The following is a 26,225-nucleotide window of genomic DNA, read 5'->3' on the forward strand; positions in this document are numbered from 1 at the left end:
TTCATAGATGAAAGTACTACTGTACATACTACTGCACAATCATACAGTGCCTCCACAGAGGCACCCATTTGATACAGCAAGTGGATTGTGCTCAATTGGTCGGCCAATGTAGTCACTTGTTCATCCTGCTACTAATCCACAGTGACAACATGACATACAGTAGGATGTATTATTATTATTATACCTCTATGTGGCATCGCAACAACCCCCCCCCCCCTTCTCCCATACCCTGAAGCTATAAGCCTGTCAATCGGGTAATAAATCCATTGACATCACTGATCAAAATAATCACCTCCCTCATAGAAAGGCAATTACACAAGTAACTGGTATTCTATTTGGGGAGGCTCTGTTCCTTAGGGGCGTCGCTCCTATTAATGGGCAGAAATCTGTGAAAGCCAAGGACAGGAAATATATTCCACACATGGACACATGGCTGGGCCCCCAGTTAATTGAGACAGGTGTGCTGGTCCTGGTAGACTTTTAGGCAGCCGTATCCTACCTGTATATCGATCTTTGATTTATTTACACTTTTGCTTTTTGAATAAATTCTTTGATTTATCTGGTTGAATGCAATCACATACACACACACACACACACACACACTATCATACACACTGAAGCAAGCTGGATTTATCAACCCAACAAGGAAGCAACAAGGTAAGTAAATCAATCTGTATCGGAAAGGCATTGGCATCCGTATGAGTATCTAACGATACTAAGTATCTTAGTATTGTTAGCACACTAGCACTAAGCACACTAGCAGTTGGTCCAACAACCAAATGGCCTCGGTACAGCTCACATAGTACGTAAGTCCTCTCGTCCTCCGCACTCTGAGGAGGAGGAAGATGGAAGCAGGAAGGGTGATCACTCTAGACCTGTAAGAGCCCATCACAATCTTGGGCGTAAGGTGTAAATTAAAAATCTTACTTGGTTTAGTTTAGATTTCAAAGAACACGCTGAGTGGTCGGACAAGCTGGTTTCAAACAAAGACAATAAGTTTATTCTATGTTACGATTTGCAAGTGGGACTCAAGCACAGGAAGTGAATCCAGGCAAGAGTGAGTGACTGGGGGACGAATGCGATAGTTTATAACGTGAAAAAGGAAGTGACAGTTTCAAGATGAAGAGGACAGGGAAGTTATGTCACACAGGAACAATTTGTAGTTTTAACAGACTGATTCTAGAGGAACGAACTACAAAGTTAGAACAACAGTCAAGTAGGAAAACAAAACACTTTGGTGAGACTTGAATTTCATTCACAAAGGCCAGGCTGGGCGCAGTACTGCTCCACTGAAGTCACCAGGATGACCAATGCCAAAAGCAAGGCTGTCTTCAAAGAGCGCTGCTACAGTACATCAAGTCCACAGCCATGTTCCGAAGACTGAGAATGTGGTGTGTGGATATGGACAGTGGCCGATGGTGCGCCCATTCCCACAGCCTCTCTGCTGCATGATGGAGCGCCACCGAGCTCACTCCATCCTGTCAATTCATCCTGGCTACTGCCACCATATTGTCTGTTCTGACGCATACATTCTTGCCCCAGATCAGGGGCTCGAAGTCCCTTAACACCAAGAGTACAGTCTCCAGCTACTCCAGAACGAGTTTCATGTCCCACCAACCATCTGGCCCATTAGAATATTATTACAACTGTTCACTTTATTTATTCATGTATTTATGTATTTATTGATTGATTGATTAACGTTGTCAGATATGAATGGTTGTGGCTCCATGAACTCCATATATTGCCATTAAACAGTTCCCTTTGCTTCCCAACCATCATGTCACCTACTTCATGTTGCTGCATTTTTTGTATTACCTCCGCCCCAGCGACATAGCTAGAATAAATTAAAAATGCATACCAACAAAAGCTAGGGTCTCAGGAGGCTGTTTCTTCAGCCTTATGTTCCCTCAGATCGATGTTCCCTCAGCAACTACAGTATGATCCCCCCCCCCCCAAATTAGGCCCTATGTTCCATCAACCCTATATTCCCTCGTGAACTTAAATTCATCACTTCACATAATCATCAGGAATCATCATTTATCATTAGGATCATTTAAAAGGTGAGAGCAACTCTACACTACAAGTTGGCTTCATGAACATGGTCTTTGTGTTGGATCAAGTAAGTGGCTATACCAAGACTGATTGACAGACAGACAGAGTGAGCTACAGTATAGAGCTGCTGGTCACAGCTAGACATACGGTTATAATAATCATCCACTTATAGTGATCATTTTGACCTGGACAGACGTGATCACTAAGCAGTTTCCACTGTACAGTATCTATATTTTGAGAATATACTGTAGCCTGTTTCACTTTAACAAACCAAAAGTTTGTTTTTGTTCTCATGCCAGCTACTGTATGCTCTCCCATCTGGCATTGAAGTGGACTGCGGTGCTAAACAGAGCAATACTGTTGTGCAGGCTATAAAAAGCCACCTGAAAGCAGCTCTCATTCCCTTAATGAGCTTAAAGTCTTACATGTGTGTGAGTTGTATTTGACATATGTGCACACTGAGTAGTTCACTTCAAAGCCTCTGTAATGCCTTCAGCTGCTCGCCTTCGGTACAGCGGGATGTTTCTGAGAATTAAAGCGACAAGGAGGTGAAGAGAAAAACATTAAAACTGACATACAAAAATGTTGCTGGAATATATCAATGATATGTAAGGAAAAAGGAAGCATTTGCAATGGATTTTTCTTTTTCACTGTTTTGTTTTAGATAATGTTTTTCTACATGGAAATAGAGAGCTGCCGGACTCAACCACTTCAGCCATCTGAAAATGACAAGTGCAGCAGGTGGCTAAGGACCTTGGCCGTTCTTTTTAAATAACGTCCTACCTTTTCTGTCTTTACAGGACATAGACAGTTTGACCAAGTCTATACAAACATCTTTTGAACAGCCAAGATGGGTTGCTCCCCATCAAAAGGCAATTTTGGTACTCGGGGTTCCTCAAAGAGGGGTAGGACACTATTACCAGGGACCCAAGAGTCCCAGTCTGTGGATAGGGGGAGTGGAGGCTCCTCGACAACAGGAGAGACAGATGGGGGTGGTGGCAAGAAGAGACCTGCCGGGCAGACCCACTCATCTCAGCGGGAAGCTCCATCGACCCCACAGAAACAGAGGGCCTCTCTGTCGGAGGTGGTACCACAGGGAGACATTTTGGATAAACTCGCGGCTCAAGAAATTGAGATCAATACACTGTCACGGGGAAAAGAGAAACAGGGGGATAAGCAGGATATGGCTGACAAAAAGTCTGGAAGGAAGCCAAAGAAAAATGGTAAAGATGTAAAGCAGAACAAAAAGAAAGAGACAGAGAAGAAAGCTTCCATTGTGGAGCAGAAAGTTGACTTTCCGGAACCTTTGGTGAAAGCTCACCAGGCTGCATATACCTTTTTGAACCCTAGCATTACTAAATATGAAACTCTCCTAGGCCTCCTTGACCAGGCCACTCAAACACAGATCTCTGTGCAGCCTATGGTAGCGTTCATGACTATGCGCTATGAGGGAATCAACCATGGACTCCGAGAAATGGCAGAGGAAGGGGAAAAGCTTCTGAAGGAGAATGGGGAGCATTTCGCCTGGCCAAGCCAGATGAAAAACCTATCCTCCTCTAACCCCTCCAAATCTATCTCTATCAAAGCTGAACCTCCACCAGATCTACTGCAGCAGCTACTTCAGTACACCACTCAGAGAATGCGGAATGTGGGCCAGTCTGTTGGTGGAATCGGGGACTCTGCTCTTGAAGAAGCAGTTGAGTACTTTACCTCTGTCTCTGAGCTTCTGGAAGAGAAACTGAAAGCCAAGCGTGCAACAGAGGCTAGGCTAATGCAGTTGTTAACTCGCATTGAGGCAGCCTCTCTACGCAAGCCTGGGCCGGATGACTCTGCACTGTTTAGTGAGGACAGTGGTATTGGAGCTGAAAGTGAGTCACTAGCTGGATCAGAAAGACGGCTCAGAAGTGGAAGCTGTGAGTCCACTGGAACCATCAGAACTTTTCCTTGTAGTCCTATTGGTGGCAATGCCACCCGTGTCAGGCAGGGAGCATCTAGACGAAATTTCACCAACAAAATGAGCTCCAGCGTATCCCTCAGCTCAATAGATTCTACTTGTACCATTATGGCTAAAGACCAGAAAGACACAGACTCATTGCTAAGATCACCCTCTTTAGATGATGGTGAGGATGACGACGACGACGATGATGATGATGAGAGGGCTGATGAAGACTCTGAAGGGGGCGAACAGCATGGCAGGAAACAATCTAATTCCTTACTGTCTGATCCTGAACAACCACCTTGCCGTCTGCCACCCAAACGTATAGAGAACCCCCAAAATGTAGAGATGACCCTGAGAATGAAAGACGCCATAAGTGGTCGGATACGTTTTGTTCCATCACAATGTGCCAGTGCCAAAACCAAGCCTACAGAAAGCCCAAAGACCAGTAGGCATCAGTGGACAGAAGATGAGGAAAGATCACCAAAAAGGCCCCAGACAGCAGCCCCAATTCGAAAGTTTTTGAAAAAGACCCCTGTTACCAAAGAACACCGATCTCGCTCTGCAGAATCCCTCCGCAGCAAAGCAGAAGATCCTACACTGCTGGAACTAGAGAGGACCCAGAGAGATTTGAGTCAGAGGCTGGAGAGAATGAGCAAAGTCAAGACTGCAGGGAACAGCAAGACAAATACACCTAAACAAAGTCAAGGAAATAATGCACAATCTCCAGCATCCAATCGTCTACGTCCCTCACTTGAGAAGAACAACACTCTTCCAATAAAGGACAAGGCAGGGCTTGTGAAGTGCAACACTGGAGAACTGGAAGTTGGCAAGGACATGGAGGATGATAAGAAAAAGAAAGACAAGAAAACAACTAAGGGGCCCGTGAAAGCTACCCCACCTCCCAGTCCTCCATTGAGTCGGCCGCCCTCTGGACTGTACAGGGGCAGAAATTCAGTCAAAAAGCTAATTGATACCTTTAGCCAAGGCATGGAAGAGTACAAACAAGAGTCATCCAGAGTGTTGGGGCCTCTTAAAGGGGTGCGGAAGTGTGGTGTTCCTATATTGCCTGGCTTAGGAAATGTTGAGCTTGCCCTTAGCACTGGCCTCACCAGTTGTAGGGTAGAATTCACATCCTCTGATAAAAATGAAGACTTAGATCTGGACAGTCTTCCACCTCCTCCACTGGAGGTTTTATTGGACAATTCATTTGAAGATGCTCGGAGTCTATTAGTTAGTGATGGAGATGATGGGGTATCAAGCAGGGGTCGATCGCATGTTATCAAGAGGGCCACAGCATCACAGCGCCTTCGGGGCTCCATGCAGTCTGTTACAGTGCTGCCTAGCAAAGGCAATATGCCACAAGGCTCCAGGAGCATGTCCCCTGCCCGGTCTGTAAAGAAGTCAGACATTTCTCCTCATATGAGGATTACCCAGCCTGAGGTGGTTCAGGCAGATGTAGACCCAGAGAAAAATGAGACTGCTTCTCTATACAAGCAAGCTCGAAAAATCATCCACCTACGGCATTCTTCTGACTCTTCTGTGGAAAAACCTTTCACTGACCCGGGGCTTGAGAGATCCAATCAAGCAGGATCAGGAGGAATACAGGATGGTGTAAGACAAGATGTCAACAGCCCTCCAATATTCAATAGTCGATCACCCGCCACGCCACCTGTATCCAGAGCTCGTATGCTGCCATCTACACCGTCAACCCCTAGCAGTTTGCATCGCAGACTTCCCAGTCCCCCCATTTTTAAGAGGCAGCCTACGCCACCATCTTCAAACAGCTCTGCAGTCATTCGCAAACTCCCTACCCCACCGCCACTTCAGAGGACACTTCCCAGCCCACCTGTCGTCCGACGGGAAATGACACCAAACTCTTTCAAGGCACCGTCACCACCAGCCTCCCCAAGATTACAAAGATGGATACAAGAGAGCAGCACTGAGGACTCCAGCTCAGGGGCATCCTTTACTTCCCGGATGATCAGTAACGCTCGCTCCGTTTTTTGCCCTGCCACGTCATCGCTCTTCGAGGCGCAGCCACGGCCTCCCCAAGCTTGGACCTCCCCAGGAGTAAGCATTCTCCCACGTCCTTGGGGAGACCGCAGCAGGCTTCCTATGTCGGCACGAGGGCCCCAACCTTTCATCCGACGCAGCCATTCAGATCGGAGGCCCAGTCTGAGCCTTCCATCCCGCTCGCCCACAATCTCAATTGCACAGACTTGTGGGAGTGAACCATCTCTCAATATACAAGGGTGAGTGTTTATCATTGTTTCTCTTTCAAGTCCATGGGAAAGAACATTATACTCTCACAATACAATGTGTATTTCACAGGTACAGTACAGTTTTGTACCAGGTACTATGAATTCACTCCATTGCACTAAACCATATGCTTGCAAAGTATTAGTGCATACTAGTTAACGCTTTATTCAGTCACAATTACATAGACAAGTCAATGCCACAGTCATTCATACTGTTAACAATGGTGAAACCTTATACTCAAGATATTTCTTAGGGCCACTGAACACTGAGCAATCAACAGTTCAAACCAGGCTCTTTATGTGAAATTGAGCTGGGTGCCATTGTGTAACTGCTACCACTCTCATTAAGGGCACATCAGTTGGGACTTGTGCTTACTCGTTGCTTCTCATATAGTGTTTATTTCTAGTTACCTCCACCCCAGCGACAACGCAGGGCAAGAGGTAATGTTTTGGGTGGCGTGCGTGCGTTTTTTGTTGGCAGGATTACACAAAAACTACTGGACCGATTTTATAGAAACTATGTAGAAGGGTGTAGCATGGTCCAACTTAGAACCCATTACATTTTGGAGTGGATCCGAAGCATGGGTCGGGTCCATGTGTTGCCCAAACACAGCTGGCCAATCACCTCCATTCATTTTTTGAACCGGGATTAGCAAAAACTACCCAACTGCTTTTCATGAAACTCGGCGGAGGGGTGTAGCATTGGCCAATTTAGAACCCATTCAATTTTGCCACACATAGAACCACCAAATCCAGGAGCAGAGCTCTGTGCTCTCTGAGCACCATTGTAGTTGTCCTATTTTAATGGACTAGCTTTTTTGATTCATGCGATCCATGATCCATTAAAATAAGACAATATGGGTCCCTTCATTGTGAGAGTTAATTGCCCAACAGCATGAAAATCAAATCTCACTGGGAGATCAATATGGATGAAAAATTATTCTTTAAGATAGTGATATCAATGAAGAACTAGCATCTTTTCAGTATTGACATACTTACAGTACTCGTTACCTGTTGAATGACACAAAGACACTGTGTGTTTTTTGTACTGGACAGTCCCTAGCAACTCAGCTGGCACAGATCTGATGTAAGTGGTTCCCAGAAATGTTGTGTCATGATTGAGTTCAATGCAGGTAAACAGGTTTATTTGGGTTTCCATGAATTAGTGCTGGCAGAATCAACAAATCAATATTTAATGTACTGAGAGGTTAAGTGGCCAGCAACAAGAGAGGATGAAATTAGGTCAAGGAGAGAGGAAATAAAGGAGCTTTGCATTGAATAATGACAGTGGCATAAAGAGATTACATGATAATACCAAACAAAACTGACTGACAATGTGCAGCTGTGTTAAATAAAATCATTAAATTAATACAAAAGTATTGCTTTGGCATTGTAATTACAACGGGACCCAGGCAGAACATGGTATTAGAAAAATAACACATCAACAGGCCTAATCTATCAAACATTGTGGCTGCTTGTGTGAGCTTAGATTTCATATATTTTATTGAACATCCTTTCCTGACCACTGTCCTTTATTGAATATGGATTGAAATGTTTGGTGTTGTGAAGTCAATTCACTTCACATGTTTGTTTGTGTTCTGTTTGTGTGGGTTGCACTGATTTATTTTACCTCCCTAGGCTAACTATCGTATCCCCATACAGACTTTAGTTCCCAATGACTCACACCAGTTCACTATACTGTGCTAACCGCTACTATCCCATCTAGGCCCACTTCTCTAATCCCATGTAACACCCTCTTCCTGTCATTGTCATAGGCTGGAGGACGAGCCATTCAAAGAAGAAGAACTGTGGAACAGCCAATTGGATCTTAGAGGAACTGCACGATCTGCCTCACACCCTGACTTGTGCATTGTGGGTCAGGCCTTATATCGTGAATGAGAGGGCCAAGGTGGATTATGGATTAGGCCTCTCAAAGGATTTAAGACTCTTTTCCACTGGAAAGGTCTCTTTGGTGGAACTCCAACCACTACTCCTTTCATTTAAAATACACTTGCGTGTGTGTGTGTGTGTGTGCGCATTCCCCCCCCCCAAATACATACTTAAATACATATAGAGTTTACATTTACAGCAGATTATCATTCATTATTCACATTAATTCCAACATATTTCTTCATTGTTCGGCTGTAAAATGCAAAGCATAAACATGTTTGCCTTTGACCACAATACAGCGTTAAATACAATGTATTTGGGAACAAAGCTTTCTTTGCTTGTATGATTGTATATTTAAAGTTACAGTACTAACATATTTTCTTTTAGTCACATTGGACCACATGATTAGGTTTCTTTTTTATTTGGGTTTCTAAATTCATAATTTATTTGGTCTTTTTTTGTACTTGTGTTTCGCAATAAAATTTTCACAATTTTGACACGGTAAATATGTTGTGTTAATGAATCATTCTGAACCATCTATCTTATCTTACCACACTCCATTCCCATAGTCTGTCCCTGTCTATTCTTTACTGTAGAAGTTATCGCTTAGGATTGTTTCCCTGTCCCTAGAGTAAATGAGTAAATGTGACTGCCACCAGAGGTTTGGTCCTGATGTCTGCGAAGGTCATTTTTCAGTTTTTTACAGATTATGAAAGTGTAAATTGTAAGCTTTCAGATGATGTGCCATGTATTGAAATCAGAGAAAAAGGCTTCAAAGATTCAGAGCTGTTCACACTTCTCACAGCCAGGTAATGGGTGGGAACAGTAGCTGGTTAACCCCGCCCCCAACCACTCCCCCATTGGACTAGCTGTCATTATCTGTCAGTGGTGGTTTGATGGGCTTTTCAATGACAATGTTGCCTAGTAAGCTTACTAAAAAGTAATACATTAAATTGATTAGTTATATATGCACAATGCCCATGTATTTTTCTATGAATAGTTCCAAAATTACAAACCATGATTCTACCAACCTCTAGCAACCCAATTTTGTACAGGCCATTCTGCCCGAATCTGTAGAGCCCCCGTAGCCGAATGTCAATAAACATTATCAAATTGGACATTTCTATCGTCCGGACTACGATAGGCCTCAGTGGGGTTTGGGACTGGATATTGAAAGCAAGCTGGAGGGTTGGCTATTATAACAGGTAAGTCTACTATGAATATGAATACAATATGAAGTTTCTAGTTTTTTTTTATTGTGACATAAGCTACACAGGTTACATGATGCAAACATAAGTTGTAAAGGTACAAACAATAGCAACAATATGCATAGCGAACAGGTACATTGGAATTCTTGTCTTCGCTTGTCCTCAGTATCAGTGCTGATCAGTTCCTCATTCCAGTCCTAGGTACGCAGTTACTGTAGACATTTAAATGGAATTTACTTGGAAGACATTTAAATGGTATTTACTTGGAACTAGCATTCTATCAGTATCACCCTCATCTAGGAATCTGGGTGTGACCCTGGATGACCAACTGTCATTTTCTGCACATGTCACATCCGTCACACGTTCCTGCAGATTCATGCTCTACAACATCAGGAGGATTCGCCCTTCCCTCACTAATGAAACGGCGCAGGTACTCATCCAGGCCCTGGTCATCTCCCGCCTGGACTACTGCAACTCCCTCCTCGCTGGGGCACCGGCGTCAGCCATTAAACCTCTGGAACTTGTCCAGAAAGCTGCTGCTCGCCTGGTGTTCAACCACCCCAAATTCTCCCACACAACTTCCCTCCTCCGTTCCCTACACTGGCTCCCTGTAGCGGCTCGCATCCAGTTTAAAACTCTGGCGCTAACCTACAGGGCAATGAAAGGAACAGCCCCCTCCTACCTCCAGGCCATGGTCAAACCCTACACCCCCTCCCGACCGCTACGCTCTGCTACCTCAGGGCGACTGGTTGCCCCGTCACTCCGAGGCTGCTGCGGTCGATCGACACGGTCACAGCTCTTCTCTGTCCTGACCCCACGGTCACGGCTCTTCTCTGTCCTGGCCCCGCAGTGGTGGAATGAACTGCCCACTGACATCAGGACAGCAGAGTCGCTGCCCATCTTTCACTGCAGGCTCAAAACTCATCTCTTCAAGAAGTACTACAACAATCCTCCCGCCTAAGCACTTATTGTATTATATTATATTGCACTGTACTTTAGATTGCGATTCTTGCACTTTGCCTTCAGCACTAGATTATGCTCTTAGTCACTTGTTTTAGAAGGAAGATGCACTTGTGAGTTCTGGCAAATAGTAGTACATTGGCTCTTCCTACGTTAAATGCAATTATTGTTAGTCGCTTTGGATAAAAGCGTCTGCTAAATGACTGTAATGTAATGTAATGTAATCTACTTATCCCATCTGATCATGGATGGCTGCGACTGTGTACTGGATGAACGTGTTTCAATGCTGGCATGCTCTCAGAGCCAATCCAAGTAGACATAGAGTCTGCTATTGGTCCTCCGGAGTGTCCTCAGTTCTCTTCTGTTGGCCAATCAGCTTTCAGATAGGGAGGATTTCCACAATAGCAGGGTTGACTGGGCCCAAGGATGTAATAAAAGTGGCTTGGAAGAGAGAGAGAGTGAGAGAACGAGAGTGTTCTTTTCAGCTAGCCACCTCTTTGTAGCTTTTGGTCTATTGCTACAACCAGACAACAACTACAACAAATTACATGTTGGTTTAAAGGTATAATATGTTATATGTGGATTAAAATAAACATTTTTTCAAAAAGAATGAATCCATAGGGCTTTGCGAAGGCTGCAGAGTAAAAGTATTGCTTTTCCATAAAAAATGATATTTTGTCTGAAATTATTACATTATGAAATTTTGACGGCCCGACAATGACACTCTGTTGATATCATACCAGCCAATAGTATTACAGCGTTGGTACTGCGCGCTGGGTTTCTAGCTTCACCACTGTGAGATTAGCAGTAGTAAGCTAACGTTATACTTCCATGAATTAGCAGCATTATAGATGTTGGTTAGCATCAAGTGTGTGTGCGACTATAAAACGGCAGCTCACGTTTTCAGCTAAACGTTTGGTAAAATGGCTGAGTTTTGTCGTCCTGCTTCACCACCTGACTATAAAACGGCAGCTTTTCCGTCCACTTCCGCTCACGTTTTCAGCTAAACGTTTGGTAAAATGGCTGAGTTTTGTCATCCTGCTTCACCACCTGAGCCCCGGTGAACCGTGCGATACGAATCTCAAAAGCTCAGTGACTGAAGAAGGAGCCAAACTCAGAAAAATATCGGTATGGAGGACCAAACCTGTCAAAATTAAAAATAAATACATAAATAAATGACTCAACAAATCACCAATAAATAAATGAATGAATAAATATGCACAAAAATAAATAAATGAATGAATAAATGCATGCAGTAATGTGTAAATAAATATATTAAATTTGATATAAATGTATACAATTATATATTTATTTATTGTTTGATTAATTATTTCTTGCATTTATTTATGTATTTATTCATTTATTTATTTCCACATTTATTTATTCTTTGTTTGCTCGCTCCTTATATGCTAATTAGGGGGCGTGGTTTTCATATCCAGGCATTAGTAGCCAAGCCCAGGCATGGTAGATTAAGTCAGTTCTACCCGACCAGAGTTAAGATCCTTGCCTAACCTGGGCCATGTACAAACAGGACTGAGTTTCCCAGAGGTATTGTAGCGCTACGATGAACGCCGTAGCTTACGATTTTACGTAGCGCTACGATGCCTCTGAGAAACTCAGCCCAGGATTACAGGGTTAGCGTGATAACTTCAGGTTCAAGCCTGGTTTATCCGTACTACGAAGGTGGTTCACTTTTTACCGTGGTGCTATGGATTACGGGGTTAGCGTGATAACTTCAGGTTCAAGCCTGGTTTATCCTTCAGGTTCAAGCCTGGTTTATCCGTACTACGAAGGTGGTTCACTTTTCACCGTGGTAATTTATGCTGCCGAGCTAACCTGCTCCGGGGCAAGTTAATTTCCAGATTATGGAACAAAACATATGAAGCACTGCCCTCTGACCGATCAATTCACTAAGAAAAAGGCATATGGACGTTAAGATTCTATTATGGAACTTCAGTGTGCGAATTAAACAATAATCTGCTGTGCGCGAACAGCGAGAGGTTAAGAAGACTTTTTACAAACCGACAAAACCCTCTTTGTCGCCCCCCTATTTTCTGAAAATATTGTTATTTATAAAAAAAAATCTGTCTGATTGATTAATAAATTGGTAATCAATATTTTCTGAAAACCAAAAGGTGTCATAGGTAGATATTGATTAGTAGAATGATTCAGAAGTGGTTTTAGGTGTCTGTTCACAGAATTGGCAAAGTTATTGATAAAAAACTTGATTGAATATCTGTCTGATTGATTAATGAATTGGTAATCAATATTTTCAGAAAACCAAAAGGTGTCATAGATAGATATTGATTAGTAGAATTATTCAGAAGTGGTTTGAGTTGTCTGTGCCCAGAATTGGCAAAGTTATTGATAAAAAACTTGATCGAATATCTGTCTGATTGATTAATGAATTGGTAATCAATATTTTCAGAAAACCAATGTATGTACCGTGTATGTGTGTGCATGTTAATACAAGAGTGTCAGCAGGACTGGGGTTGTTGATGATATGGTTACGAGTTTTACCTCAATACACAAATGTAATTCTCCCGCACACACAAACACAGAGGACACTGATGTGTCCGCGATAGCTTGCCTTATACAGTATAAACTAAGCATAGCACTTAATGGTTATTGGTTTAGACTCAAAATCTATGGTCTATTATTGAACCAATAGAACAAAAAACAAAATAATATGATTTTTCAGTTGAAGCATGGCATCTCAACCTACAGCATGCTTTGGACACGGCGCTTAGACAGAAACTGACCTTGGAAGACCTTCAGCGAGGAGATACTGGAGGACTTGGCCTGTAGCCATCTACTGTCTAAATCATTTGAAAGGTTAGAGCTACTGTACAAAGGCCAGAATTACAGTATTGAATGCAAGCCATTTGTCTTTTTTAAATCGATATCACTGTTTTCCCTCATTGCGTCTGGCATATTGTTCAGATGCGGTGTTTGAGAGCCTGAGCTGACCAGAACCAGTTTCTTTGGTGTTGCAGCGTCAGTTATTCTGCTAATACGGTTTCCTTGTAAAACCCATCAGTGATATAAAAATATCCTCATATCTGGGTCAAAGCTGTCTGCATGTAGGCCTACACTTTGACTCACTTTGTTCTCCATAGACATGAGGCCACTGTGTCCCACTTTGAGTGGTGGAGCAGGACAGACAGCATACCTGTCGGCCGTGTAATCTGATCCTGAGCACGAATCCTCCTCTTTCGTTAGAATTTTGTGTGAAGTACACACCAACATCACCACTCTCCTGCTACATTCTCACCCTTCTCGGAAATCACACAAGCGTGAAAGTATGTCCGTCTATGCTCGGAATAAGACAGGGGAACTACAGAGATAATTATTTTCTCTTGTTATGACAGGAAACCGATGTTTACTGTAAACCTGTTTTTGCAGTTCTAATTATGCCTTATCTAACTGATAATTCTCAGGGAAGAATTTTTACAGCTCACTTTTCTGGCCCCCAGGTGAAACTGTTTTTCTGCTTCCCTCTGGAATAAGTAGGGGTGGGACATATGCCCACCCTCCCATTGCTCTCTGTAAAGCGCATTATGTTGCCTCTGTGTATGAAATGCACTATACAAATAAAGTTAAATAAATAACATCATCATAACCTGGAGTGTTGTTGGGCGTCCTGTGCCAGAGCAACCATGGTCTGAAGCAGTAGGCTGGCTCCTGTCCATGGTCGGGCCACACCATGACCTTCTCAGCCCATTCACGCTCCATCACAGAGCACATCTCTGCTGATGAGTTATAATGCCACATGATGATGCATATGACTTTTGCTATTAGATGTATTAGGCTACAAATTGTGGGAAGCCTATGAAATAATGGAAGAATGAATGTAATTTTGCACTAATGTGTGATCCCCCCCCTCCCCCCCACACACACACTCTAAAAGGGGCAAAATGCCAAAATCCCTCCGGAGATCTTTACCTCAGATGACTTAAGCTCCTTCTCCATCGAAACAGTGTAAGTTCCCTAATTTGTCTCAGGGCCTGTCACACCACTTCCCTCTAGTGGTGAACAATCTGTATTGCTCTCTGTTTACTGTAAAGTACACTGACTTGACTTCCTATAGAGGTATTGTAAGTGGTATTGTCTCAGTAATGCATCAGTGGTATTGTCTCTAATCTCTGATCTTGATCCGTAGGACAGGGTAGCACTGCCGTAATTATTGACTGATGAACTAACTTCAGTTTACTCAAATGAATTTCAAGCGTTGAATTCATAAAGTAATTTGCTAATTCTAAATCAATATAGAACCCCTACCACGTTTCCCTGCTTGTTTGTGATGGATCAGCTTCACATATTCAATCAGAAAAACAAACAAACCAGTGTGCACCGTTTCCGCTGTAACCCAATCAGCAGAGTGATTCAACGCACCACCTGATCCGTTTCAATAAATGCTTTACTACATTTTGTCGGGGCCAGGTGAGGGGGTATGGAGTCAGATTTATGTCAAAAGTCAAGAGCGCGTAAAACATGCTCACACACGATTGACTGCTTTGAGATCGTAATGTGTTCCATATTGTCCCGCTCACCTGCTTCTTGCTCAGTTCAAACACGAACTGGGAGGCTGGCTCCTGAGAGCATGGGAGGGAGAGAGAGAGAGTGACCCTCTCGTTGGCTGACATGCACTCTCCTACAGGACCACGTGATTTCTGACACACATTTAGAGGAACAGGGCAACATGTCTACCACCCTTCACCCTGACTAAGTAATTAAATACATTTTGCAAGACATTATATTAGTAGTCCACAACATGAGTACCTATTATACAATTTTGATTTGTATGTGAGGGAAAACGTAGTACACAATTATTTACCCATTTGACGGTATGATCAACCAACAGTTAAGAGTTTAACATGAAATCACACCCCAAAACAACCACACCACAAAGCAAAGATGGCTGCTGTAATGAATCTTGCTAGCTAGCCTAGCTCAATTGTTGGGGCTTCTATTGTGTTAACATTAACTTCACAAAAAATGAATGCTTAGAAAGGAATACCTACTAACGATGTCGTGAGTTAATGTGAAATCAATGAGTAAGCTAATTATCCCATTTTATTCCAAGCGATGAAACGGTACGAACGTGCAGCAGCTCGAGCGAGTCTAGTGCTCTTCTCCACCATTGCCTGTAAGTTAGACAACAAACAATGGCCCACCACAACGCTTCACAAAAGTTCAAGAAGTGTCCACAACTGAAATATTCCCAAGTTGCCAAGACAACATTACAATTTAAGCTACAATTTACAACAAAAAGCCAAAGTTATAACAATCATGGCGACAGGTCATTCTCATGCCTCTCTTCAGCAGTCTCCAGTGGGGGGCTCTGATGGAAAGAGTGGGGGTGGATATAGTGGGTCTGTTCCCCTTCTCAGACTGGGGTAACGGGTACGTCCTCACAGCCATAGACTACTTTACAAAGTGACCAGAGGTGAACGCCCTCCCAGACCAGCCGGCCGAGCCCGACGTCAAGGCCCTGGTGGAGGGCATGCTCAGTTGGCTGGGAGTGCCGGAGAGCTCAAACAGCAACCAGGGGAGGAGCTGTGAGTCCTGTGTGTTTGCCTCCATGTGTGAAAGGCTGCATACACCAGACCTGCACCATCCCCTTACGACCTCAGAGCGACGGCTTGGTGGAGGGATTGGGCCAGCGGCCGGCCATCCTCCTCACTGCTCAGCACCAGCGGGACCCGGACGCTCGCCTGTCCCTGGTGCTCATGCCGTGTGGCTCTGCGGTCCAGGGGTCCGCTGCGTGCACGCGCCCGCCCTGCTCATGCTGGGGACAGAGCTCTGCACCCCAACGGTACCGGCATGAGGACGGCCGCCTGACTCACCGGCCATTTCGCCAGGTCCGGAGTGCGCCGGTATAGGCTTCAGGACCCCCTTGAGTCGGCCCACGTTTTTGCCCGGGAGTAGTAGTGCCACAGCTACGACGTGAGGGCCAGAAGAAGGCGCTTTCTGCCTGGAAAGATGGTCTGGGTCCACAGCCCCCAGAGGAAGAAGGGTTGCTGTCCCAAGCTTGACAGCCAGTGAGCGGCGCCCTGCCGAGTGCTGGAGATGGTGGGGGAGGTGATACACACGGTGCATCCTTCCCTGGAAGAGAAGCGTGGCGCTCCACCGAGACAGACTGGCTCCTTAGAGAGGGGGTTCTTCTGCACCTGCACCTGAGATGCTGGTGTTCCCTCCACACCCTTCCCCCCTAGTGCGGTGACCCCCCACCTGTGTCCCCTGCCCCACCAGGGCGCTGATTCCCCCGTCCCTGCCCCCTTGCCCCCCAGCTTACCAGTCAGCGGAGGCCTCCAGGACGTTGTGTGGACGTTATTTGAGTTGTTTTGTTGTTTTTGTTTTGCTGAAGTGTTTTGATTGTAGCCTCAAGGGCGAGGGACTTTGTTGTGGGGGGGCTGTGTAGCGACCCTAGTTTAAGGGAGTTCATGATTTGAGGGGTCAGCCTATCTATGCGCCTGCTCTCTGCCAATCAGGGGTGTGTATGTAAGGCTGGTCTGGTGCATGCCTGTATTTGGTGGTGCAGTAGGTGGAGGGAGCTGGCTAAAAGGTCTTAGTGAGAGATCTTTGCTCTCTCTCTCTTAATGTCTGATGAAAGACCTTACTGATGTGTTGAGTTGTTGCCATCATTTATTGGTTGATAAACCGAGCATTGTACTGCAGCCTCCGACCTTGTTATTGCCCACTGTTACAATACTATGCTAAAATTATCAACAGCAAATGTTCATTATGCAAAAAACTGCACCTTCCTCCCATTTTAGGTTATTTTTTTTACTCACCTTACTAATAAACATGCGACACGGTCACGGCTCTTCTCTGTCCTGGCCCCGCAGTGGTGGAATGAACTGTCCACTGACCTCAGGACAGCAGAGTCGCTGCCCATCTTTCGTCGCAGGCTCAAAACTCATCTCTTCAACAAGTACTACCACGATCCTCCCTCTTATGCGCCTATTGTATTTGAGATTGCTATTCTTGCGCTTTGCCTTCAGCACTAGATTATGCTCTTAGTCACTAGTTCAAGAAAGGAGATGCACTGTGAGTTCTGGCAAAGTAGTAGTACATTGGCTTTTCCTACGTTAAATGCAATTATTAGATGTCACTTTGGATGAAAGCATCAGGTAAGTGACCAATGTAATGTAAAACACGAGCTGACATATTTCAGTCTCGACTCAGGATATTGTACAGATTGAGCATCCAACAATGGTCCATTACTTTACCTTTCTATAACATAAACTAATAATCTGGCCCTCAATAATGTTGTCTCTCCAGATTTAGAAATAAAGGCTGGACAATATAAATAGTATCAACCCACTGGGGTGACAGCTGTGTTCGGAATCGCTCCCTATTCACTATATAGTGCACTATATAGGGCGTCAGCCATTTTGTTTGTAGTGTCCGAATTCTCCACAGAATTTCCGTTCCCTATATAGTCCACTATTTATTACCCACAATTAACCTTGATTTGCAGGGAACAGTGCATGTACCCTACATTTTCTCCGTTCCCTAGGTAGTTCACTACATGGTGAACCCTATATAGGGAATAGGGAGTGAGGGAACGAGGGAGCGATTCCGAACACAGCTATAGAATCAGAATGCTGAGAGGAGAATCATAAATCTGGTGCATTATAGCAAATGACCAGTAGATGGTGTAACCAGACAAGATATCTATGTGATATTGGCCTTCTCTCTCCCAGTGATGAGTGAAACCAACTCTGGGCTGTAATTCACATTTGTACAGGAGTCAACCATGGGGAGGCACCCTGGGGCAGGTTTGAGCTGCCTCGCTCGAGGGCACAAGGGGAGGGGATTTCTTAAGTTGAAAAGATCTGAGAACAGCCTTCAGTTGCTAGTTCTATTCCCTATTCATGTGGTGCTTTGTGACCTGTCTCTCTACATCCCTTCTTCTCTGCAGCACTGACACAGATGGCTGTTTGAGGAGGAAGATGGTAAACTTACCAAAAACTTTGCACCAAATAATAAAAAAAACAACAACAACACAAAAACATTGTCCCGAACAACAGCTCTCTGTGAAACAGCCATTGCTGTGTTTTGAAAGAGCCCCAGTGTGTGCTCTAGTGAATAGCAACATGCCGGCCCACGCTGCTGAACAATCTGAGGGGTTCAGTGTTGGTCTATTCCGTGAACATAATATGAGATTGCGCCTTTAATCACCCCCCCCCCCCCCCACCCCCACCCCTTTACTCTGACCTCACTACGTAGCTTGTGAGGTAGATCAGCTGGATGGGGACCCTAAATGGCTCACGATGGTGCACTACTTAGCACTGTCGCCTTACAACAAGAAGGCCTCCGAGCCATTCTATGCGGAGTTCACATATTACATTACATTACAGTCATTTAGCTGTTTATTGTAAGACGCAAAGCGATTTACAATAATTGCACTTAACGTACATGTAGGAGAAGCCAATGTACTACTTCGTCAGAACTGTCAAGTGCATCTCCTTTCTAAAACAAGTAAGAGCATAATCTACAGTAGTGCTGAAGACAAAGTGCAAGAATAGCAATCTAAAAATGCAATAGGACTCTGCTGTCCTGACGTTGGTGGGCAGTTCATTCCACTGCGGGGCCAGGACAGAAAAGAGCCGTGACTGTGTCGATCAACCGCATGTTCTCCCCGTGTTAGCAAGGGTTTCCTCCCAAAGTACCCAATTTGAAAAACATGGAGAAGAACAGATCGATAACGCTGTCCGTTAGACACCACAGCCCCCTCTCCTTTACTGTAAAGGAGTAACCCCCCCCGCCCCTACCAGCTCTCTGACAGGATCCAAACAATGCCTGAAATGTTCAAGACCGCACTCCACACCCCTTTTATGTCCACCTCTATTCAGGGCTGGCGTTATATAAGCTAATTAAGCCAATTATCCACAGGTGTGATACTAATCTCCCTCTGTCACAGTCTCCTGGAGGTAAAAATAGCCTAATTATATGTGTCCTCCTTACGGCAGCTTCAGGGGCCGCTATTCTCTCTGTAGTCAGTTTGGCACAAACACCTTTATGAAAGAACCATTCTCCTGTTGGGTAACAGGGAACAACACACTACTGGAGAAATAAGAAAGCAGAGAGCAGAAAACAGGAGTTTTGTGTGTACTGGAATGTGGCAGCAGACATTTTTGGGGGGGTTCACAGGTTTTAATAGGATAATTCAAACAATGCTAAAAGAAGTACAGCACTCAAAAACCAACAGTAATATAATACTAAATGGAAAACACCGGATCTAAAACATAATACAATGTATATGTATGGAAATAGCAAGATAGTGTCTGACTTAGCAACCACCTTTAACACCAGAGTAAGGGCAGCCTTGGATTCTGTAGCACCTATTCAACTGAAAAGGATCACAGCCAATCATAAAGCTCCATGACGAAATGAGGAAACAAATCAACTAAAGAGAACCTGCAGAAGATCTGAGCGTATATGGCGAACCAAGCTACAGGTCCACCATGATATTCTCGAAGAACATCTCTCTGCCTTTAATAAAGCAATAAGAAATGCAAGGAAAGACCATTTCTCAAAATTGATATCTATCAACCGAAATAATTCAAGAGTGCTCTTCTCAACAATTGATAGCCTAATAAACCCTGCCGTAAAAACACCAGATAACCTGCTCTCTACCTCCAAATGTGAGGAATTTGCAGCTTACTTCAGAGATAAGATTATGAATATTAGGAGGAATATCACCCAGGAAAGGCCATGCATCCCGTTCACAGATCCTCTTCCTCCATGTAATGGACACACAAGCTTGTTTACACTGGTGGACACAGAAATGTTGAGAAAGTAGAATCCAAACTCAAATTCTCCACATGCCTGCTGGATCCCATCCCCACCGATTTTTTCAAAACTATTTTTGACTCTGTATCCTATGACATTTTAGCCATTGTTAATGACTCCCTATCTACAGGTGTCTTCCCACCAATACTTAAAACTGCTTTGGTGAGACCCGTGCTGACACTTCAGTTCTTAGCAATTTTAGACCAATCTCCAACCTTCCCTTTTTGATTAAAATTCTGGAAAAGATTGTTTTCAAACAGATAAATGATTTCCTAGCTACAAGTTCTACCCTTGACCTTTTCCAGTCCGGCTTTCGCGCCCATCATAGCACAGAGACGGCATTAGTCAAAGTTGTAAATGACCTCAGAATTAATGCTGACTCCAAAGAGCTCTCTGTTCTCGTCCTCCTGGACCTGAGTGCAGCCTTTGATACTATAGATCATGCAATCCTCATCAAAAGACTGGAGAAGTGGGTTGGTTTCTCCGGTCCAGTCCTTAATTGGCTTAGGACCTATCTAACCGGTCGTGATTTCTTCGTTGCCCTCGGTGACCATAGCTCAGGAAAGATCCCTATAACCTGTGGGGTGCCCCAAGGATCGATCCTAGGACCTCTACTCTTCAGCCTGTACATGCTGCCCCTTGGCAGTGTCATCAGGAGGCACCACATTAGCTACCATAGCTATGCAGATGATACCCAACTCTATATTTCTGTAACACACCGACAACCGTGACAAGCCTAGCCAACACGCAGCTCTTCAAGAAGGAACACAACCTGCAGCAGACCCTACAGTACCGCCAGGATAATAAGAGGAGCATTTCACCTGAGAAACCTCTGTACTGCTTTTTATGGCCGGAGTGGGAGGGAGGCTACACCGGAGACATCAAACCCTTCATTAAATTCTCCCACTTTTGATGAGTTGGAGTGATGTGACCAGTGGTCTACTACCAGCACTCATTCCCCCCCCACTCCCACCCCCCCGGGGACTGAGATATGATTATCATCCAGCCTCCGAGCTGTGAACTGGGGCCCGAGATTGGAGTCAGAGGGGGGACTCTCCACTGGATAGAGTCAAATTAAATGATACAGTCCCTAGTTAGTTGGCGCTTTCAATATTCGTCCGGCTGTGGGGAATATAGGATTGACTCCGACCCCGCGAGGAGCTGCTCGCGGCACACATTTGTAACAGCTTGTGATATCTCATCTCATGTGGCTGGAGGAAATTGCTGTCTACACAAGCCAAATAACTCTGCCTGTCTGACCCCACAGAGGCTGGTCTCATTATCGGCTTCAGCTCTCATCTCACTGGGGTCCTCTGGTGTCATCTCTCCAGCCTAGAGCCCTCCTCACCCCCTCCCATCACCCTCTCCTCACCCCCTCCCATCAGCCCCTCCTCACCCTCTCCTCACCTCCTCCCATCAGCCCCTCCTCACCCTCTCCTCACCTCCTCCCATCAGCCCCTCCTCACCCTCTCCTCACCCCCTCCCATAGGCCCCTCCTCTCCCTCTCCTCACCCTCTCCTCACCCCCTCCCATCAGCCCCTCCTCACCCTCTCCTCACCCCCTCCCATCAGCCCCTCCTCTCCCTCTCCTCACCCCCTCCCATCAGCCCCTCCTTACCCTCTCCTCACCCCCTCCCATCAGCCCCTCCTCACCCTCTCCTCACCCCCTCCCATCAGCCCCTCCTCTCCCTCCTCACCCCCTCCCATCAGCCCCTCCTCACCCTCTCCTCACCCCCTCCCATCAGCCCCTCCTCACCCTCTCCTCACCCCCTCCCATCAGCCCCTCCTCTCCCTCCTCACCCCCTCCTCACCTCCTCCCATCAGCCCCTCCTCACCCTCTCCTCACCCCCTCCCATCAGCCCCTCCTCTCCCTCCTCACCCCCTCCTCACCTCCTCCCATCAGCCCCTCCTCACCCTCTTCAAATCTACTTACTTAAGAGCCACTTTTTTCTCCCTGGCCTTCAACCCTTGTTAAGCATGACAGTCCTATGTTTGCATTGTTGCGTTCGTGTGTATTACTGTGTTTGTGTGCTTTGTTTGTGTTGTATTGTGTTGATTATTTTCTCCTGCCTGTACAGCACTTTGCTCGACCATGGTTGTTGTAAATGTGCTCTATAAATAAAGTTTGAGTTGAGTTGAGCCCCTCCTCTCCCTCCTCACCCTCCCCTCAGCCCCTCCCATCAGCCCCTCCTCACCCCCTCAGCCCCTCCACCTCTCCTCCTCACCCTCCCATCAGCCCCTCCACCTCTCCACCCCCTCCTCTCACCCTCTCCCCTCACCCCCCACCTCACCCTCCCCTCACCCCCTCCCCTCAGTCCCCCCACCCCTCCCTCCCCACCTCTCCTCCTCACCCTCCCCTCACCCCCTCCTCTCCCTCCCCTCACCCCCTCCCCTCAGCCCCCCCACCTCTCCTCTCCCTCCCCTCCGCCCCCCCACCCCCCCCCCCCCGACACACCTCTCCTCCTCACCCCCTTCTCCTCCCTGGCACGAAAATGGCCTTGTCTGCAGAGTGATAGAATCTGCCTGCTAATCACTGAACAGCCCAGAGAGACAGGGAGCTACAACTACACTTGCTTATATTACCACTCTCTCTTCTTTTTTCTCTTTCTTTCTTTCTTTCTTTCTTTCTTTCTTTCTTTCTTTCTTTCTTTCTTTCTTTCTTTCTTTCTTTCTTTCTTTCTTTCTTTCTTTCTTTCTTTCTTTCTTTCTTTCTTTCTTTCCTTCCTACCTTCCTTCCTTCCTTCCTTCCATCCCTCCTTCCTTCCTGACTTCCATGACTACATTTAAATCACAGTGGCAGCTGCACCATTTGACTCCTTTCCGGTCTACAACCTCCTGCCACCTCAGTGAGGCCCAGGCTGCTGTGGGAGTGCTGGTGTCTGCCTGTCTACGGAGATTATAGCAGACTGGGACAAGACTACAGGCCAACACTGGAAACCTTAGTTGTACTGTTCCACATGGAATGTCCTGTCAAAATGTGTTAGGAAATGCATAAGCAGAACCTGTTCAGATACAGGATATGTGTAGGAGCTCCAGGCTTGCACCACACGCTGCCTTCATGTACAATGTGTTCTTGTCATTCTTCTCGTTGCGTCCATCACATACTGTGTGTTTGATGCGATGTGTGGCGGCGCCGTGGTGGTCACTGGGCCAGGGGACAGCGCTGCTTCAGAGCTCGAGAGAGGGACAGAGGAAGAGGAGGAGGAAGGGGAGAGGAGGAGGGAAGGGGGAGGAGTGGAGATGACAGGACAGGAGAGGAAAGTAAGAGAGAGGACATGAGGAGAGAGATGAGAGGAGAGAAGAGGAGGATGAGAGGAGAGGAGGAGAGGATACGAGAGTAGAGGAGGGTGGAGAGGTGAGGAAAGGAGGGTAATTAGGTAAGAAGAGAAGTAGTGACGTGACGTTCGCGAACGATCTGATTCTTTTGAACGGCTCTTTAAAACGAACGATGGGAACCACAGTTGTGGGAGCCGTTCACTCAAGCTCCTCCCTACTACTTCATTGGTGAACAGGCAGGAGGAGAGCTTTGATAGAGTTTTTCTATCAAAATATTCTTGTGTGAAATGTTTTTTCTGTATTGTTAATGTTCTTGTGTGGAAAATTTTCCACTAAAAGCTGTTTTGCACAGTAATTCATTGTAGCCTGCTTAGTTTTTTTAGGTGTTGTGTGAATAACATAAGTCAGGTTTATTTACACACAAACACATTTTATACAAAGGGTAAATCCCCCAAAATGATCTTGCTGTCAAAGCAGAGGCATGTAGCGCCACCCTGTGGAATATTTACCACAAATGTCCACACAAGCAAATTAAATTATAGCCTAATCATTATTTCAGAATATCCCTCCATATATATTGTAGGTCTAAGTTTGAATGATTCTGATCCAAATATTACCCTATCATTCCTCCCAGTGATTATTTCCCAGATAAAATGGGTCACCCCAAGGCTGGCTTCTTAAAAATAAATCCATATAAAAATGAGCGAGTCTTTTGAACGGCTCTTTGAAAGGAACGGATCCTCAAGATCCGGCTCCCTTCAAAGAGCCATAAATCCCATCTCTAAAGAGAAGAGAGAAGAAGAGAAAGAGAGGACGGAAGGGGGGAGTTGAGGGTTGTGCTCAGGGTTGTAGTCGGGCGGGGTGGGTTGTTGTCAGGGTCTGGGTTGGGAGGGATTGAGTCCTCTGGGTCCTGGTCTAGGTCTATAGGAAGGTGTGTGGGTGGGGGTCTCTTCCTGTCCTCCCTCCTCAGGGCTGTGAGTTCCCAGAGAGGGAGGGGCAGGAGGGATGAGAGAGGGAGAAGAGGGGGGCAGGGTGGGTTCGGAGGGTGGAGCTTGTGTTTGGGAGGTGTCTCTAGGTGGTGGGGTGGATCTGTGACCAGCATGTTGGCCTACAAAGACAAAACACCTCCATGGCAGTAAAAACAAACAGAAGACTGGGACTGGGACTATAGCTGGGACTGGGGCTATAGCTAGGACTGGGACTATAGCTGGGACTGGGACTATAGCTAGGACTGGGACTATAGCTGGGACTGGGACTATAGCTAGGACTGGGACTATAGCTGGGACTGGGACTATAGCTAGGACTGGGAATATAGCTTGGACTGGGACTATAGCTGGGACTGGGACCGTAGCTAGGACTGAGACTATAGCTGGGACTGGGACTATAGCTGGGACTGGGACTATAGCTGGGACTGGGACTATAGCTGGGACTTGGACTGTAGCTAGGACTGAGACTATAGCTGGGACTGGGACTATAGCTGGGACTGTAGCCGGGACTGGGACTATAGATGGGACTGGGACTATAGCTGGGACTGGGACTATAGCTGGGACTGGGACTATAGATGGGACTGTAGCTGGGACTGAGACTATAGCTGGACTGGGACTATAGCTGGGACTATAGCTGGGACTGGGACTGTAGCTGAGACTGGGACTATAGCTGGGACTGGGACTGTAGCTGGGACTATAGCTGAGACTGGAACTGTAGCTGGGACTGGGACTATAGCTGGGACTGTAGCTAGGACTGGGACTATAGCTGGGACTGGAACTGTAGCTGGGACTGGGACTATAGCTGGGACTGTAGCTAGGACTGGGACTATAGCTGGGACTGTAGCTGGGACTGGGACTGTAGCTGGGACTGGGACTATAGCTGGGACTGTAGCTAGGACTGGGACTATAGCTGGGACTGGGACTGTAGCTGGGACTGGGACTGTAGCTGGGACTGTAGCTGGGACTGGGACTATAGCTGGGACTGGGACTACACAATTACAGGATTACAGCACTGAGGCACAGGTAATACTACATCTTTTTTTCTACCTGAGTTTACCTTGGAGTGTATAGCAGTATAACACACTCTAACTAGCTCTCTAACTAGCTCTCTAAATAGCTATCTGTCTCTGCACTCACACTCTAACTAGCTCTCTAACTAGCTCTCTAAATAGCTCTGTCTCTGCAGTCACACTCTAACTAGCTCTCTAAATAGCTCTCTAAATAGCTCTGTCTCTGCATTCAAACTCTAACTAGCTCTCTAACTAGCTCTCTGTCTCTGCACTCACACTCTAACTAGCTCTCTAACTAGCTCTCTAACTAGCTCTCTCTCTGTCTCTGCACACACACTCTAACTAGCTCTCTAACTAGCTCTCTCTGTTTCTGCACATCACGTTTCTTGCATTGCTTGATTGTCTCATTCTATGAGGAAGTATGTCATTGGTCATCTCTGAGTATGTCATTGGTGTAGATAACCACAACATGTTATCTCATGGTTAGATGGTATACTAAATAAGTATTGTGAATATAACTAGAGCTTTTATGAATTAGAGTACATGATCCGTATGCTGTATCAATGTGGTGGGTTTAGGTTTAGTCGTTCATATAATGATTCATGAAGTTTTAGTATCTACAATAGCTCACTTGTTAATTTTTATTTTACATCATTCACACTCAGTCGAGGCAGCTGCTATACAGGAGGAAATTACTTTCACCTCTCAACCTTTCAACTCTGGATAAAAGAGCACATTCTGGCTTCTCCTGCCTGGAGGGAAAGGCGGAAGGTCGACTTGTCTCCGTGCCCTTCTGACTTCTTCTCACCCATTAAGAGGCAAAAAGGAAAACTTGTGTAATTT

General features: G+C 45.6%; 1 protein-coding gene across 1 annotated transcript; it reads left to right on the forward strand.

The window, feature by feature from the left end:
- Window positions 1-2,902: 2,902 nt before the first annotated feature.
- On the forward strand, window positions 2,903-6,247 carry pcare1 (photoreceptor cilium actin regulator 1; the record flags this gene model as incomplete). The annotated part of the gene is made up of 1 exon (XM_084451283.1): window positions 2,903-6,247. One exon carries the CDS (start codon window positions 2,903-2,905, stop codon window positions 6,245-6,247), a length of 3,345 nt encoding a protein of 1,114 aa, XP_084307409.1.
- Window positions 6,248-26,225: the final 19,978 nt, after the last annotated feature.

The sequence above is a fragment of the Borostomias antarcticus genome (assembly GCF_949987555.1).
Source record: "Borostomias antarcticus genome assembly, chromosome: 16".
Taxonomy (NCBI): Eukaryota; Metazoa; Chordata; class Actinopteri; order Stomiiformes; family Stomiidae; genus Borostomias; species Borostomias antarcticus.